Source organism: Sphaeramia orbicularis, chromosome 14 (assembly GCF_902148855.1).
Source record: "Sphaeramia orbicularis chromosome 14, fSphaOr1.1, whole genome shotgun sequence".
Classification (NCBI taxonomy): domain Eukaryota; kingdom Metazoa; phylum Chordata; class Actinopteri; order Kurtiformes; family Apogonidae; genus Sphaeramia; species Sphaeramia orbicularis.
In genome coordinates this window covers 11950820-11969714 of record NC_043970.1, presented here as the reverse complement: position 1 = coordinate 11969714, position 18895 = coordinate 11950820, and the positions used below count along the sequence as shown (strand labels likewise).

General features: G+C 37.8%; 1 protein-coding gene across 3 annotated transcripts in view; it reads right to left on the bottom strand.

Moving 5' to 3' along the window:
- The window catches only part of p4ha2 (procollagen-proline, 2-oxoglutarate 4-dioxygenase (proline 4-hydroxylase), alpha polypeptide 2), a 33541-nt gene extending 14989 nt beyond the window's left edge, over window positions 1–18552 (bottom strand). For all 3 annotated transcript variants that reach the window (XM_030154829.1, XM_030154831.1, XM_030154830.1), the window contains exons 1-6: window positions 18417–18552; window positions 10119–10221; window positions 8096–8192; window positions 5121–5272; window positions 2741–2878; window positions 2209–2448 (exon numbers count right to left, since the gene is read on the bottom strand). In XM_030154829.1, coding sequence (XP_030010689.1) covers window positions 2209–2448; window positions 2741–2878; window positions 5121–5272; window positions 8096–8192; window positions 10119–10203 — 712 coding nt within the window. In that variant the 5' untranslated portion in view covers window positions 10204–10221; window positions 18417–18552. The remainder of the gene's footprint in view (window positions 1–2208; window positions 2449–2740; window positions 2879–5120; window positions 5273–8095; window positions 8193–10118; window positions 10222–18416) is intronic.
- Window positions 18553–18895: the final 343 nt, after the last annotated feature.

Below are 18895 nucleotides of genomic sequence, written 5' to 3'. Positions count from 1 at the left end.
AAAAAGAAGACACGTGTATGAGTCAAAAGTAAACTAGTTATAAGCTGAGGTCATATTGCTCAGCTAACTAGACTAAGAACATAAACCCATGAATCGATCATTGGTAACAAGTGTTTATATTTCAAAAGTGCCTCAGTTAAAAACATGTGCATCAGATACAATTTGGGATGAAATAAAGATGCATAATTTCTAAAAATATCTGGTAAAATGTAGTTTGTTTATATGGTATTATCGGTAGGGGCCCTCTTCCTTTATTATCTAGAATAATTTTGATTTATGCTGCTACAGCAGCCAAAGTGCTTCATTAAAGTTCAACTGGAGACTGAAAAAGAGAGAAAAGCCTGGTTTAAAATGAGGTCCAAGCCATAGATTGTATATAATTGGTGAACTGCTGTTTTGAAGCTAGTAATGATTTGGTCATCACCATTTGGCTTTTTGGAGCCAGAGGTGACCATACATGAACACAAGGGACAGAACTATTGGAGTCCAAGGGATCAGACCCCTCTGTTGGGGGTCATGGGTGAGCTAATGCTAAATGACAGCTGACCGACTCGGTAACGAAAATAGGCCAACTTAATCAAGTACTGGGTAACAAAATAATGGAAGGGTTTCTTACCTTAGAATACTAACCATGACTACATTGGAGCTGTCTGTCGAGAAAAACAATGTGTTTTATTTAATTAATTGAAAGTCCAAGGCGACACAGCAGATATCAAACCTTATATTTGACCAGAGATCTAATTAACAGAGGAAAAATTTTAAGACAAGACTTATTTGATCGCCCAAATAAAACAAATATTTATTGAGTCAGTATTTTTTTAAAGAGAAGTTCACTGCAAATCTAAGGCCTTGTCCGCACGGTGGCGAAAACCATCCATTTCTTTTTTGTTTTGAAAAAGACTTCTGTAAACGTAGCATTGTAGCAAGAAACGCGTGTCCACACCAAACCACTACAAATGCTGTAGTATATATGCCAGGCCTGCATGTGGCGCTGTAATGCTGCCACAGAATGTATGCATATAAAACACAAGTGATGTAAACAATCACAGGAGGAAGAAGATGGTGGCACAGGTAAAGAGAGTGGGGGGCTTTGGTGTCATCATTTCAGCAAAGATGCATCTGGCTTTGAGATTTGTCTCCTCTGGGACCCAGTTTCAAAAATTACCATATTCAGATTCAGATCAGAACTGGCATTTGAAACACCCGTATAATTAAAAACTTTTGTGAACTAGAAGCACTCAGAGAGCGCAGACCTCCACCAAGGCTGATCAGTGGCCCCCCCCGTGGGCCCCCCCACGCCAAGGAGGTTATGTTTTTGCCAGGTTTTGTTTGTTTGTTTGTTTGTCTGTCTGTCTGTCTGTCTGTCCGTTAGTGTGCAACATAACTCAAAAAGTTATGGACAGATTTTGATGAAATTTTCTGGTCTGCGCCCCCCCCGTGGGCCCCCCCACCCCCGATCACCACCAAAATTTAATCATTTCTTCCTTATCCCATTTCCAACAAACCCTGAAAATTTCATCCAAATCTGTCCATAACTTTTTGAGTTATGTTGCACACTAACGGACAGACAAACAGACACACAAACAAACAAACAAACAAACCCTGGCAAAAACATAACCTCCTTGGCGGAGGTAATAATCCTAGAGCTAACCCCAGTGGCCATCAGTGGTATTACAACTTCAAGATACATCCACATTAGCCTCCATTTTGGACCCGAGTCCTTGCCCCTACTTTGACTTTTTCTTGGAATTCAAAGGGATTTGGGAAAAGACCAGTGTGTCCAAAATGTTTTTAAATATCAAAAGAATCATACTGAATTGGAATTTGTTTCAGTCATTCATTTTCTGAACTGCTTTATCCTAGAGAGGGTCACAGAGGTGCTGAAGCCTATCCCAGCTACGTTTCAGGGGAAGGTGGATGTGTCACCAGTTCACCCCAGGACAATCAATCAATCAATCAATCAATCAATCAATCATTCTCACATGCACGCCTATGGGCAAATAAGATTTACCAAATAACCTATTAACTGCATGTCTTTGAATGGCGGAGTAACCGGAGAGAACCCATGCAAACCCATGGGGAGAACATGCAAACTCCACACAGAATTCCCCCAATCAGCCAGTGTTTGATTCGAACCCAGGACCTTCTAGCTGTGAGGTGACAGTGCTATCCACTGCACTGGACTCAGCGATGCACGTCCTTACTCACCAATGGCCACCAGGCGGCGTGTCAGTTCAATGGCTCGAGGTAGGTCACCCATTTGGTAAACGGAATAGCTGAGGTAGTCCAGAATTTCTGCCTTGGTAGTTGCCGCTTCCTCTCCGGCATCCAACTGTTTTAAGGACTGCTGCATCCACAGCACAGCGTGGTAATAGTCTGCATCATTGTACGCCGTCTTCCCCATGTCGAAGCAGTCATCCACTGTGAGAAATGCATCGGACTGCATGCCTAGGCAGGGTTCACAAAACACTGGCTTAAGTCAATCCAACAGAAATATTGAACTTGACAGTAAACCCAAACAATGTTCTTGATCTAATCAGTGTAGATGAGCTGACATGGACTGCTTTGATAAAAATATCTGAAGGCCAGATATCCAGGGAAGGAATATAAACACACTCATTCAGGCACATACAAACATAGTTGTTCAAAATGTTTTAGATGGATGTAGTCTTTCTTTGGTCTTCCACCCTTGTAATAATGTCATGGTCTATCAAACTTCTGGTTCACATGTTGTGGTTACCAGGCAGTTTTCCTTTAGAAAAGGCCTCAGAATCCAGTTGGTACGTGTCCTGCAGACGCATCAACGCCTTGGCTGCGCCTGTCTCATCCTCCTCATCTGGGAAATACTGTCTGTGTACAGACATGTTGGAGATGAATCCTGGATCCAAAAAAGAAAGAAAAAAAGCTGTGAATATAGGATGCATCTACAGCCGTTTTACATGACTGTGTGCTGCATTTGAACATGAAGTGACAATGTCAGTGTCAGTGTATTTCACCAATGAGTCTGAAAAGTGAACTAAACGGTGAATTACTTACACTGGTACATTGCGCTTTACCTCTAATACATTTTTGACAACGAGGGAATTTTTGTCTCTTCTGCAAGACTAAGAGAAATATATCATGAAACAATAAAACCAGAAGATAAACATTAGGGAAATAAGACATGTCTTTTGATTGAGTGTCAGTCTAGTCAGATTTTCCCTCGTCTCTGACTCAGCCACGTATGCAGATTCACTTGATCAGCACACATGAAGAATTGGTTCTAAGTCTAAACATGTAAACTCTCAGGTCCAGACACACAAAATCTGGCCAAATATGCAGATGTGGAACAGCTGCAGCTGAAACATGACAGCATCTGTTCCCTGTCTGTTCATTTGGAGAGCAGACTACTTGAACAGAGCTCAACAGTCATTTCCGTTTTGCACCGCAATCACTTCACTCACATCTGCTATTTTTTCTTATTTTGCGTTTGCCCCATAGAAACAGGGGTATATTCAGCCTTTCAGAGGTATTTTATGATGTGAAAAGATATGCAGAGGAGCTTCACTGGAAACATTCTTGCACATTCTCAGTCACTGCTGTCCAAGTATTTCAAGTAAAGTTAATGGGGTACTCACATTCGACAATAAATTACATGCATCACATTCACCAAAGAAACACAAAATTAGACATATTATCTCAATACAAAAAAAAAAAAAGGACGAGGGAGAAAAGATCAGGATCTTGTGAGAAGAAGTTATTCCCAGTCAATCATTCATCATCATACAACATGAAAACTAAGGGGAAGAAACAGATTGTTACGTAAAAGTACAACACACAGCAAAATGCAACAAAATGAGCTGTACTTTGTTTCTCCAGTGTAGAACTACAGCTGAACAGTTTTTCTTTGAGAAATGCCATGTGCTTCCATACAGATATGGAGATCTGAATGTAAACATGCCACACAATCCACTCACCTATTCCACACTAATCTCTAGAATTAATATCTATGTACTTTAAGGCTTAAAATACACAGATGATGCCATAAGCACAGAAACAGACACTCATACTTCAGCACACAACCATACCAAAACAAGCGTATCTAAAGAACAGTGGGTCTCAAGTAAGAACCACTTGGATTAGCAAATTTATTCTTAAATGCCACATATGACTGATTTAAGAGAATTTGGGGCATTTAAGTTAAAGTTTAACTTTGTTTTAAGAGTGGATAAGACCTGATGTATGAATGATTTACAGTCTGCCTTAAGCCCTGGAATGACAACCGTTTTGACTTTGTATCTTTAACCTCCTCTCATACAGAGATGTTTTTCCATGCTGGACCATTCCCTCTTTATTCCTGTCACATCAAATAGCTTATATTAATATTCTCCACTTTACTGGTTCATTTGTTCATCTATTGATTCCAGACAGACTTTAATACAGGGTGGGGAAGCAAAATTTACAATGAACATTTAGTTGTTTTTTCTCAGCAGGCACTACGCCAATTGTTTTGAAACCAAACATATATTGATGTCTTAATCATACCTAACACTATTATCCATACCTTTTCAGAAACGTTTGCCCATATGAGTAATCAGGAAAGCGAACGTCGAAGAGTGTGTGATTTGCTGAATGCTCTCGTCACACCAAAGGAGATTTCAAAAATAGTTGGAGTGTCCATAAAGACTGTTTATAATGGAAAGAAGAGAATGACTATGAGCAAAACTATTACGAGAAAGTCTGGAAGATACTTTTAAAGAAGAATGGGAGAAGTTGTCACCCAAATATTTGAGGAACACTTGCGCAAGTTTCAGGAAGCATGTGAAGGCAGTTATTGAGTAAGAAGGAGGACACATAGAATAAAAACATTTTCTATTATGTAAATTTTCTTGTGGCAAATAAATTCTCATGACTTTCAATAAACTAATTGGTCATACACTGTCTTTCAATCCCTGCCTCAAAATATTGTAAATGTTGCTTCCCCACCCTGTATATGTGATGGTATTATATTTGTGGATGCATTTTCCTCTCATAAGGTTCTCATCTAGTATAACTGGGGTGTTATAATGTTCCAATGTACACAGGTGGTACATTTGCACGGCCCTTTACACTGTTTTCTGAGTGATGTGGGGTTTCCTCACCATCCGAGGGGTTCTGCAGCACCAGGCTCTCCAGTTCATTCCACTCTGTGTTCAGTCTCTTCATCAGTTTGTAGGCATTGACTGGATGGGCCAGGTAGCCCTCTGGGTCAGTCGTAGAAACTCTGGTCAGGGCATCTAGTTTGTTGGCCCAGCTAAACACAGACAGAGGGAATGTTACCATTATTATACAGTTTCTTCTATATACACATGACACAGACATTCTATACATTACAAACAGATGCTGATAAAACAGAACTTGGCTTCCAAAACAGCTGATAACAATATTAGGCTCCTTAGCTGGAATTACTGACAGTGAGGGAAGATAAGTAAAAAACACAACAATTTTATAGTTTTATATTCTTTTATGTTCACTTATCATTATTATTATTATTATTTTCCTTGCATCTCTGTAAAAAGGTTTGTTCTTCTGCCAACTGTCCATTATGTTTAAAAGCAGAATCTCAGAAACAGTTTGAAGGAATTTCCTCAAATTTGGCATTAAAGCTTATTTTGAGTTCAAGGACACATTATCTTTTACGGGGTCAAAGGTAAAATACAAGGATAGTGGATTCATCGGACCGAACAGAGTCTATGTGAATGGTCAATGATCCTGTTTTATTCATTTATTTATTCAAGTCAGTTCTATTAGTTACAGAAATTGATTATAAAGCGTATAGGCCCAATCCCAATTTTCCCCTTACCCCTTGGCACTACCCCATCAAACTGAGCTGCAAGGGGTAGGGGTTGAAACATTCCCCTATGAAATGGGACAACCCTTCCAGACCTGTTTACGTCATCAGCGGTCATCGATGCCACTATTAACCAGGGGTGTAAGAAAATATTGGTATTGCAATATATCGTGATATTTCACTCCACGATATTGTATCGATATTAAAAAGTACTGTATCGATATTTTTAGGTATTTATTCAAATGCAGACATGGCAGAGGTTCATTTTTGTTTTTACAGCTCTTTTATTTCTATATTCACATGGGTATTTTTTTTCTGTTGTTTGTATACGACAAAAGCACTATTGTGATATTGCAGGTCATAAATGGCATTTTTTGAAACTGATAACGCTGTTTTGTTAATTAATAAATAATCCTAAAAGCGCTTCTTACTGTCTGAAAGAGGCAAATGTTTGTTGTTGTTTTTTTTGATGAATGCACAAAAATAATGTTCTGATACTGGATGATTCAGGGACTGAACACTATGTATTATTTTCGCAAAAGAATATGAACATTTAAGCAGGATCTTAAACTGTAATATCTGTAAAACATTATTTATTTATTTGTGTGGTTTTTTTGTACTGGTGAAACCGCATCTTAAAACTTTATTTATCCAAATACTGCACTCTAAGTTTTTCCAGAAAGTAATCTTTTCAAAAAAGAAGCAAAACAAAAAATATTGCCATGTTAACAGTATCGTGATATATCGCGATATAACGTGCGGTGATCCTAGTAATGTGATTTGTATCGTATCGCCAGATTCTGGTCAATACACAGCCCTACTATTAACAGATGCAACAACTTTGTTTCTGAAAGTATTCCCCATGCTGTAAGCAGCTGTAACAGTCTCTGTTCCATGGGCTTTGGTCATCTTTTTACGTGTATCAACTATAAACCGCAGAAATTTTTTCTTCTTTTTTCTTCTTTTTTTCTTCCTGTGTATTGTTTATTTCCAGGGAAGTATTCACATAAGCCTTTTTTGGCTTCTATCCTCTCCTGCACAATGATGTTACTTGTTTGAATGTTGTTTTTTTCCTCTTGCTGTTCATCTGTTCATTATGTGCACATAAATAAAATAAAAAAATTAAAAAATGTGATCTATAACACATTGAAATGGCATTAAAAGGTCGATCAAATGATTAAGTTGTTTACAAAGAAAATACGTACATTTGTGTGTTTCTTTCATCACACTGCTGCATTTTTTGGTTCCGTTTACCTCCATCTTGCCAATGATTCAAACAGAATTATAGGAAATTTCTCCTACCCCTCCGTTCGTAGTGTGGTCCTGAAACGTCTCCGTTTCGAGGGCTATACAGCCCTCCGCCATAGCCCTTCTCTGTCTAATTGAGAATCAGGACAACACTACCCCTTCATGTGTACATGCAAAACCGTGGGGTAGGGTTAAGAGGGAGGGCCAAGGGGAGAATTGGGATTCAGCCATAGAGACATTGTGAGATGCTGTCATTATCACTAAGTTGACTATTTGTTGACCCACAGTTCAGACCTTGCTCAGATGATTCTTAACAAATCTTTAGTTCAGCTGTTGACAACACAAATTGTATAGATAATGGAAGTAAATTGTGCTTTTACTGTGGCTGTTTTCTGTCTAAAAACAACACTAAGCTAACAGAGCAATAATGTAAACTATCAAAGGACACAGTACATTAAGATTACACGACAGTGTTATTTTGACTGAATTCAATAGTGGTGGTAGTAGCTGTAAAAATGTTGTGGTTCACGACTTCCTCCGGCTGTTGATGTTCTGGAATATCAGAGAACATAGAACCACTTCAAGTATTTAGCACTTTAACTTCCAAATGATATGGGGAAGTGGAGGCTGGTTTGAGCCCATTAATCAGCTGCCTTTAGTTTATGTATCATGTCCATAGAAACATATTCAACTTTTTCAGAAATTCTAAGCTAAATAAAAAACAAAGAGTTGAAGGACAGTTAATACTGAGCAAATCACTGACTAGACACATTGTTGAAAATAACATCAATATTTTACTCTGCTTGTCAGTGCTGTTGACTTATAATGAAATAAATATTAATATTTACACAAAACTGTTAGTGCTATCAAAATGTCCTAGTTGACAAACATTCACAAGGGTTATGAATATCTGCAATCAGAGCACTTAATAACAGTTCAACAGAAGAGCTGATTTCAAAGAGACAGCCTCAAAACCACATGACACACCCCATGGTCACAGCAGGGTTATCATTGAGTTACTTGGGGCTGATAATGTACCTTTTAACAGAAGCGAGCTTGGTCTCTTCTGCTTTTATGTACTCCCTTAGAGACTGGACCAACTCCTTTTCAGTGTAGAGGAGATCTGTCATTTGCCCTAAACACAAAAGAGACAGAAAGAACAACAAAAAGATGAGTAAGTATAGTCTTTATCCAACATGTATGGCCTTTTAATTAAATAATTAAGTACAAAAAACACACAAAACTTTAATTCCTCATCCCACTGAATGTTTCACATTACTCTGCAAGTCATTTAATTTGTTAGTATCTGCACATTTGTAACTTTAACATTCATTAAATAGTATGTTTGATTACTAAACTGAACCAGAACACACCCTCCAATGGGACATAGTTTGTAGTACAGCGACTGCTGCCTGCAGCACTTTGATTTTAAGACCAATAAAATGTTTTTCTGGCAACACTGGCTGCCTCAGACTTTAAAAATAAATTCTCCACCACAAACTGGGGCTTTGATTGTATAGAATTACTCAGCAAACTACAGCAAAGCATCCATCCATGAACTCTTTTAGGAGGTGAATGGGGTGCGGGGCGCAGAGTAAACAATTCCATGGAAACACTCAACCTTGATAAATTCACAGGGGATGGCAGACAAGGAACAAACGACACTTTCATTGTTTCTGCAGTAACTGATGGTCCAAGGGCAGTAAATCAATGTGATTTAATTTATTATATTGCTCAATGCAGTCTCCTGTGTCTGATCCAAATGCATCTCTAAACTGTACAAAAATAAACTCAAGTTTTCTGTATTTATTTAAAGCATTGCTGGGTGTAAGTCTCACCTGCACAAATCATGGGGTGTAAAATTATTTTAGCCAACTTCAGTATGTATGCCTCTATAAAGTTATTTAGGGCATCTACATCAGAGTTTATTGACCACACAGCCACATCCTCCATATATAATGTCTTTACACCAGGGAACAGACTTTAGACATACCAGGGTTTCCACTAGGATATTTTTCTAGCCTGTCCAGAGTCCACAAAAATATGTTTAACCACACAAATCTGTAACTTACAGCTCATGTTCTGACAACAGTATATGTTAAATGCAAATGCAATGGTTTAACAAAAGCACAAAAATAAATCAGTTTGACATTTTAATGAAGAGTGATGTTAAATACAGCCAGATTTACTATAAAGCTGTTCTGACATATTTTTTTTGTCTGTTGTCAAGTAGAAACTGAATGTTGGGATTGAAATAATCCATCACAAAGAGTTAGACGTGACAAAATCGTTAACTTCATCTGTCATTCAGCCCTGAAGTCACATGAACCAGGCATTCAAATAAATACTGACAACACTAGAACGACAGGTGGAATGAAGTCAAACAATATAATCATAGAGTTTAATGACATGTAAACAGACACAGAACATCAACTGACTGACAGATCAGGAGAATGGCTGTGTAAATGAATTTACAGCTGGCGGTGCTTTCTTAGTTGTGTTTAGCACCAGCCACTGCTGAGGCCAAGGCCGGATGAAACAGGGTTATTTACAAAACAGTGATTAGGAAATGTATGTTTAAGTAAGGAGTACCACAGAACAGCAGGGTTGTGGTTTTAATCCTCTGTTTTGTTTTGTGATTTACTGAGGCAGGTGCAAACCAGGGAGACTCATTTTCACTGGTGTTCAACATCATGAGAACTAGCCTACTAGCTGTAAACATCACAAGCTAGTTGGGCCAATTCATTTTTTTTTACCAGGAAAACAGGAAAAAGTTAATATTATGCATATCTAGCTATGAGCACAGGGGTGAGAACAATTTCAGGATGCTGACTCAGTTTTGGTAATATTGTGATTAAAAGTGCAGGAACAGGAACAGGATTAAATATTTTTTTTTAAAGCATAAAGCTTTGCACTGTGCGGCCAGACATTACAAAAACAGCATGTGCTTTCATAAAATTTTTGATCTAGAAACACTAAACTAAAGAGGATTTTGTAGCAAGAAAATCCCACAATTGACAGAATAATTGTAAAATAAGTGAGTATTCCTACAGAGTCTTACCTATGGAAGTGAAGACCTCTGCATGTGTGATCCAGCTGGAGCAGCAGAGCAGGACCAGGGAGATGTAAGACAGAGACTTCCTCATTCTGTCTCCTTTAGTAACCTGCAATGCAAACCACAACCAAATCATGTCACAACAGATTTACACGGTTTAAACACATGCACGTGCAGCAAAAATAACCCAGTTCTGAGAAAAGGTTGACTGTTATCAGAGCCAACTGTAACATTATTGTCCTCCTTGACTTTACACATTAATATGACTTGTGTGTTATATCTGACAATAGGTTTTTTGCTTTGTTTTCTGCTCTAATAGCTGCTAAATGATGACTGAATCAGTCTTGCAGCCCAAAATCCTACTGAAGGCTAAGCCACACATAAACAAAATCAAGTCTGCAAACTCATCAGTTTAAGTATCCAGAAAAAAAATTAGCTGATGTCAAACAATATTCATAGTTTCCATTATGTTTCCTACAAATGAGTCACTACTGCCTGCTGGGAAGCATGTTTTCATATTATCCTCGATTTCCAGATCCAACTAAGACAGAGGTGACAATATGGAAAAACACTGTTATCCACTACTATTACTACTACTACTTTATCTACTTTGATGCAGTATTTCTGTGTGCAATCAGGTCATACATTGGTACAAATTCAAGTCGTTGCATTTTCCTTGCAGACAAAATGACGAAACCAAGGTGCATATTAATAGTAACAAAACAAACGGTTTACTTATTGATAACAGTGAAATATCATTCTTCAAAACTGTTATTTTTCCTTTGATCAAGCCACTTTGGCTGATATTTAAGGTCAGCAAGGCAACCACATGCCTAATGAGGAATATTCATGACTAGTGCCATGACTAATAAAGCTCAGTGTATTTTCTAATGCAATTATGAAGCAGAACATGCCCTGCAGAGAGCCTTCTTTGAGAGATGTTTGTTTCTGACATTTCAAGCCCCAAAACATCTAACCAGCATTTATATAAGATGTGTGGTAAATATACTGTAAGCAATAAGAAAGTGGAGCGTAATTGAACAGAAACAGCTCTAAAGACCATTGTTTCAGTACCTCTGAACTGGTGACCTCCTTGTCGCTGAGGCAACCAGCGACATTACTTTCATTACAAATAAGATATGTTAACTGGGACACAAGAAACACTAGCTTCTTCTTCATTTTTCAGCAACTACAGAGCCAGCGACAAAGCTTCAGCTGAACAAAGAGAACTCAACACTGAGTTATCACCTGGATGAAATGTCTTGTACTTGGCCCGGTGCTAAGACCAGCTTTGTTTGTGGTTTAAGTGAAAGGCGACACTATTGTGCTTCATCCTGTTGAATTTTGTCTAAAACTGCTGCACCACATCACTGCATAGAAATAACTGCTTACTAGTACAGTCAAAACAGACAGAATAAACACAGATCCATGTTTTTATCGGCATACCACCTTATCATAGTCTCAGAAAAACAGAGGTACATATGCAGAAACCAGCACTTATGTAGCTCGTCTATGAGTGTAATAATATGGTGAGGACTCTGCTCCAGGGGAAAATATACATTTCACTGTCAGAACACCTGCTGACATTAGGTAACTCTACTTTCTACTGTTCTCATAAGGAAAGCAGAACATTGAATATGATAAAATATGCCACAATAATAAATATGGTATAACTATATTGTATATCAATGGCATTGATCAGTGATCCACTGATTCTTTGTTTATCTAAAACACATGGCAGAGGCCAGGCAATATGGTGTATCTGCAACCAGTAAATACTTTTAATGAGGTAAACATCCCAGACAACCAAATGGTATTTATACTACCAGTAGAACAGGGGTGTAAAGTTGCTCAATATACACAGCAGGTCAGTGTAAAGCCTACAGGCACTTTTCCCACATCTGTTCTGAGACTGAGATTAAAAACTTACTTAAGTAATATTTGGATATCAATCGTGTTAGCATTACACTGGTCAAAAGAATTCATCCAAATGCACTCATATTTTCTGGCTTAGGAGTTAAACCATCTTATCACCTTGTTTAACCTAAAAATGCTCTATCTCCTCTGGGATTTGGCAGATCTGCAGAGCTGTCCAAACTTGTTAGGAGCTGCCAGCAGGTTCAGAATGACAAATATGTACATGGATTTAACATGTCAAAAAGTAAAACACTGTTTTAAACTAAAGGCTTTTTTGAACAGATTTTTTCTTGATGTATGCAACTTTTTTTTCTGCTCAGCAGAATCCTTGCTAAACCAAACTAATACTAAACCTGATACAAAAAATACAAAGATATAGGTCTAACATCTCATGATCATTTAGGTTTTCTATAACTTTACATATTTTTATAACAAACTACTTTCTATGATATATGAAATCTACACGCTGCCAACAGTTGAGTTTAACTTTCAGCTTTCTGCTGACCAGTCCAGACACCCACTACCACTGTCTACCTATAAATGAAAGGACCACATCCCTGTTGTAGTAATTTACAGCCTCAGTGCCCTCCCAACCCAAACAGCCCTGCCTGTTGTTGCAGGCTGTAACATCAATGTCACATTCCTGGAAAGAAGCCTGTAACAGTGCTCAGCGGTCCTGACCCCAACTATTCTGGCTAACATACTGTAGCCAACAACACTGAGCAGAGGGATACACAGAAGACACTAAGACACCACCTCTCTGACAGACAGCATATGATATGTTGTATTGGTAGTAACAATCGAGGGAGGAGAGTGCTTCAGGAAATGCAGATTGGTTGTGTTGAATAAATTACATCCAGCCACAGCTCAAAATAAAATAATGAAAGCCACCAGAAAAAAAATTATTGTGCCAGACACTGGCCTGAACCACATGTGAATAGAAAAAACATCTTGCACTGCATTTTCTTAATTTGATTATTTAAAAAACCAATGGTGCCATCCACTCAATTTCTCTGTATAATAACTCAAAATGCTTCAAAACGAGTAGTTCTTAAAGGAGACAATCAAGACCTTTTTATATCAGAAAAAATCTGAAGGGGAAATTTAGAGGGATAAGACAAAGGTGACCATGAACATCTCGAGATGAAAAGAAAAGACCATCACTGAAACAAACAGAGCTCAGGCTACAAAGTTCACTGTTTATTTAAGCCAAAAATACCACTGGCATATTAATCTAATTCCATGATTTAAGGAGCAAAATATTTTACATATGTGCTCATTAGTCTGAAAAAAACTGAATCCAGAAACCCTGGCTGACGCATTATCTCACTTATATTGTTATCTCTTAAGTCAGCAGTATTTATCTACTTAATTTTGGCAAGAGAGACAAAATCACACAATTTTGATAAAACTTCCAGGCAAAGAAAAACAGTAACATTTGTTCTTAAAAATGGGAGTATGTGTGGCAAAAATGGACTCCAAATAAGCCAGTGTACAAGTACAAGTATATAATGTATACACTGGACACACAAAGATAAACAACAAACGGTTGATGCAAAAGAGGTATTTTCTGACTGATAGTATCATAATCATTTAGGATGAAATGCTTTACACCCAACCCGACAGTGAAGACAAAACATGGACTTTCACAATAATATGCTTTAAGAGTATAAATTCACATGTACTATGTGCATGCATCAAGTCAACAGCAGGCTGTGAACATGCTGAGGCAGTTCCTTTCTGTCACACTTTGTGAACTCTAACTCTCTTCCTCAAAAAAAAAAAAAAGCACCTTATGTGTCATGTATTAACTGTTCCTGTGGACATTTCAGTTTCCACTGTAATGAAAATATTCTACCATTTCTTTAAGGCAGTGCTGGATAATGTGAAATCCAAAATGAATAATAGAATAACGCATTTTTTGAGCTAACACTTATCTTGATTAGCTTTTCTACTTTGGATCTTCATTATGCTCTGTACATCTAGGATGCTCTGTACATCTAGGAACAGAAGTCTGACTTTCACTTCCAGAAAAAAAAAAACCCCTCAAAAAACAGATGAGAGGTCAAGGAAATGACAATTTTGCAACTTCTACACCAAGCCAATGGAGGAAAAGGTCAGAAGTTCAGCATGAACTGTCAATATAACACCATTAACATTATTACCATTGTTATTATTATTATTATTATACACTTTCTGCACACCAATGTATGCAGCTTTATCTTTACATAGTGACTTCTGATGATGCTATGAGGAGACGGCATCAGGTTGGCAGATGGTATAGCACCAGTCATCTGTGATCATTCAGGTGAGAAACTTCCTCTTTGCGATCTGATGTTGATGTAACAGCTTTAGCCAGTCTGAGTCTACTGATCCAAAGCACCGGTTTGATAGCCAAATTAAATGATGAATTGCTGTTGTTTTATTTTGTATCTTCAATATTATTTATTTATTCATTTATTTATATATTTATTTATTGTTTACTACTTTAGACCCTTGTGCAATTCTGAAAAAAAGTTTAAATGAGGTGAATGAACAGCCTCTGAGAACATCTGAGTATAAAGAGTCTAAAAGCTAAATTCAACAGCTCTGCTGACCATATGTGGCTGACATTGGGAGAAATTTATTTAACAACCAGTGAGAGCTGAAAAAATATCTGCAGCATCTAAATATAGAGCCTATAATCTGTTTTACTTTGAGTGCTGACTATTCCTGAATTAGATTAAAATAGTAGGAAGGCAGACTATGGGAGTACCTCTAATCTTTCATCAAATTGCAGCGTTAATTAATAGGTTCACTGCTGCCTGGTTGGTGATCTCATTCATACTGTACTTAGAGATAAACATTTATAGCACAGGACTTGTTTCAGACAAATATTAACATAAAGACTGGAAGTTGCATGCATTGGTTTAGACAGGTAGGCACCCATAATGAAAGCAGTATTAAAGAGCATAAGGACACATAAAAGCAGTGTGTATCAGTAATGGTAAGTATGTTGAAAAAGTAAAAACAAGCAGTTTGTAGATAAGCTTTTCTGAAATACTTATAGCCACACAATGTCATTATGCTGTGTTATATTACATTTGTAGTACATGCCACTTGTACGACAGTCTAATTACTAATGACAGGTTTGCTGCGTTGCCCTCCATTTATGCTCGGTGCAGAGGCTGTCACATCCATTTACTACCATTGTGCTACATATTAAGTAAATAACTGCAGGGAGCATCACTCAACTGGGCAGCATGCAACCTTTTTACAAGGAGTGCATTTGCTCTGCCATTTATGCAGCTTACCGAAGGTTGACAAAAGTCATGCTTAGTCTTTTGTTCATGAGAAAGCCTTTTAGTTTAAATCAGCTTCTGTTATCTAGCCATACTGCATGGATGAATCCATAGCCTGGCAACAGCATGACTGAATAAAGGCTGAGAGGGTGTTCACCCTTCCTTCTACCCATAAAACCAATAGTGAAGCACATTAGGAGATGACACACATTGCCCTAAAACTCGAGATGTATCCAGTAACCACCATTTTGTAAGGTGACTAAAAGTTTAATATGTGAGATTTACACATGGAGTCTGTTTTGTGCCACTTCAAATACCAAATAATAGTATTGGTCTCTATTTGTAGAGCATGCACATCATTCTTTCTGTTCATGAGTTTTCAGTGCCTCTTTTTAAGTGGTAACAATGTGCAATAAAAACTACTGTTAGACAAACTAGAGAACTTAACCCAAGGGGCGAGAACCACATCTCCAAAATGAAACTAATGTGGAAGTAGATTAATGTAAAATGCAAACCCCATGGACTTATATTGGACTTCACTCTAAAAATGCAAGGGGCTATAATTTCTAGTCTCATTAGTTATTTATCTGGTGGTACATCTTTAAATTATTCTCCTATTGATACGATCTCAAGTCAAATAAAATATGCTGAGTCACACTTATGGAGCTTTGGTTTATTCGATAAAATATTTTTTTTCCTGACACATTACCAGAAAAACAGGTTAATAGGATCCACTAACAAATTGTACAATTACTATGTTATGCAGAGTTTAATGAAGTTTATTGTTTATTAAGTCAGTAAGTTAGCACTTAGCACTAGCTCACCTCTGACCCCTCGGGATCCCATAGGCCATTTTTCTACTTTGTTATTTTTCTTTTTAGATTTGGTGATCATTAAGGCTGTGTTACAGCTTATGGTATGCATTTTCTGCCAGAATGTTTCTTTTCTGACATACGTCATCTAATGACATTTCCTCTTACAGGTCTATTATACACTACAAACACTTTTTGGATTCTTCAGGAACCCTTGAGCCAAAAATGTTCACAGAAAAAACCTGCTACAAAATCATAGATTCATCAAAACACATCAATATATTATGCTGCTTTTTTCCCCTTCACAAATCTCTAAAAATCACTTCAGCTCTGCTCAAAACTACTAAATGTTCAATAATTGTCAGGATTTTAACTCTTTGGCACTCAAACTGCTTAATCCTTCAGAGGGCTGTAAGGGTGCTGGGTATCAAGAGCAAAGATGGGGTACAACCTGTATATATCAGAAGTTCATCACAGGGCTGACAAATGTAATTATATAATAGATTTAGATTCAAAATTATCAAATTAACTAGAGCTGCAACCGATTAATCGATTAGGTGCTTAAGCGAATGCAAAATTCCCAATTCGATTAATCGACTCAAATTGATTGGAAGGAAATATTCTATTGCAGTTTTCCTGAATTGAAGCTTCTTTGTGCGTCACAATAAGCGTCCGTGTGAAACACAACAGTGGATCCAATGTTTAACAGCAGAGAAATGAAGGAAACAAAGCTTTGGTTTAGGAGAATTGTGGTTGAATGATTTTTTTTGGATCACTTTGAGTCGATTAATTGGTTGCAGCTCTAAAATTTAACCTATTACATCTATGCATGTCTTGGACAGTGGGAAGAACCGTAGCACCTGGAGAGAACCCAAAAATATTAAAAATATAATTATTAAAAATATATTATAAGTTGACAATGATAACAAGTATTCAAACACCTGGTATCTCAAGGGTTAAAATCCTGAAATGATTGAACATTTGGTAGTTTTGAGCAGAGGTGAAGATTTAACCCTTTCATGCATGAATTATGAGAACCTTAGTTTTTTTTTTTGGGGGGGGGGGGGGGGGTTGAGTGTTTTTATTCCTCCTTAGGCATGAAAAAAAACAAAAAAACAATGAGATTGAGGGTTTTTTGTTTTTTTTTAAAAATAGATTTACAAAAATGTCCACTCAGCAACACCATGAATTTTATTCTTGAAGCAAAGAAACATGTATTTAAAACCCAATATCATAAAGTGATATGAAAAAAGTGAAATGAAACCATGTTTAATGCAGCTAATCTGATGTTTTATCACATTTTAACATATTCTAATACTAGTTATTACTCACTTCATGGAGATAATATGCAAAAAATAACAATTAACAATTGATTTCCACTCAAGAACCAATCAAGAACAGCGAAGTTACAATAATGGTATGAATTGCAATTTATGAGATGATGCATAAGCGTCTACTGTGTTGGCTGATATGGAACTAAAACAACTTAACCCATGAATATACAAGAGAACAGCTGGAGAATAGCTGCCCACTGTAGTGACTACTATGCATGAAAGGGTTAAAGATATTTATGCAGAAAAAAGCAGAAAACATAGATGATACATGGTGATTTTACAGCAGAGTTTTGTGCAGATGTATTTTTTGGCTCTAGGGTCCTCATAGGTTAGTAAATTAGACGGCTGCAGGGGGGTTAAGACAGTCCCTGAACCCCGTTGGCTGTTTTCTGGGGTCGTGAGGTGGCAGATCCCAGGTCAGCTCATCACCTCCAGCTGGAGGGTCGTGCCCATGACGTCACACCGGGACACTTTCTAGAAATTTAGCCTCCAAATCTTCAGCTATGTGGTTTAGTGGGTTTCCTGCAGCCCACCGTCGGCCACATGTGTGAAATGTACGTTTCACTTGCCGTGTTGAGGTTTTAAAACCACGTCCTTTTTCGTGTTTAAGTGTCATAACAGTCTGAGATGCTGAGCTGCAAACTTTCAAAACTTTCTGTGTTTTCTTCTGGAAACAGTGTAGTAACCCAAACGCCTCGCAGTCTCACATTACCCAGTAAACATGTCGGATACAAACACCGACCCCGTCCAGTAACTAGCCAACTGGGGCTGTATTTTCCTCCAAAAACACGCATGTCAGGCTTGTAAAATCCCACTGTCCTCCTAAAAACCTGTTGTACCCGAGAACTGACAACCATCCCAACATGTTGTGGAGGCACGAGCTGCGCGTGAAGCCCAGGGATGTGAAGGCAGAGGAGGCTTCAGCTGACAACACACACACACACACAAACAGCCCCTTACCTGAGCCTTCTGGGGTTTAAAGATGAAAGACACACTTTGGGACGTGGACGCAGGTTTTCTTGGCTCCCCGGGGTTATGACTAGGACGCACGGGTGTTTTTTTTTTTTTTTTTATATCGCTGCCACGTACAGAACCTCCCCGAGCCCACACCATAATGACCCAACGAGCGGCGCGCGAGAATTCCTCCTTCAGTTTTATCTGGTGCCTTCACTTGCGCCTCGTAAAATTCAACTTTATGGATTTAGGCTATGTTCGCGTACTTGTCTTCACCAGGACGGGGAAAGTAATACTGGGAGAAACTTAAAAAAAAACAAAAAAAAAAAAACAATGTCAGCAAATGTGATATACGTACATGCTGCAACAGGACATTTGGTTAGGTTATTATTAAAAAGTAAGTTTAAATTGTATGGTAAGATTTAGATTTAGCCAAATATTATGTGGTTGTAGTTTCCTCTACTTATCAATCAATCAATCAATCA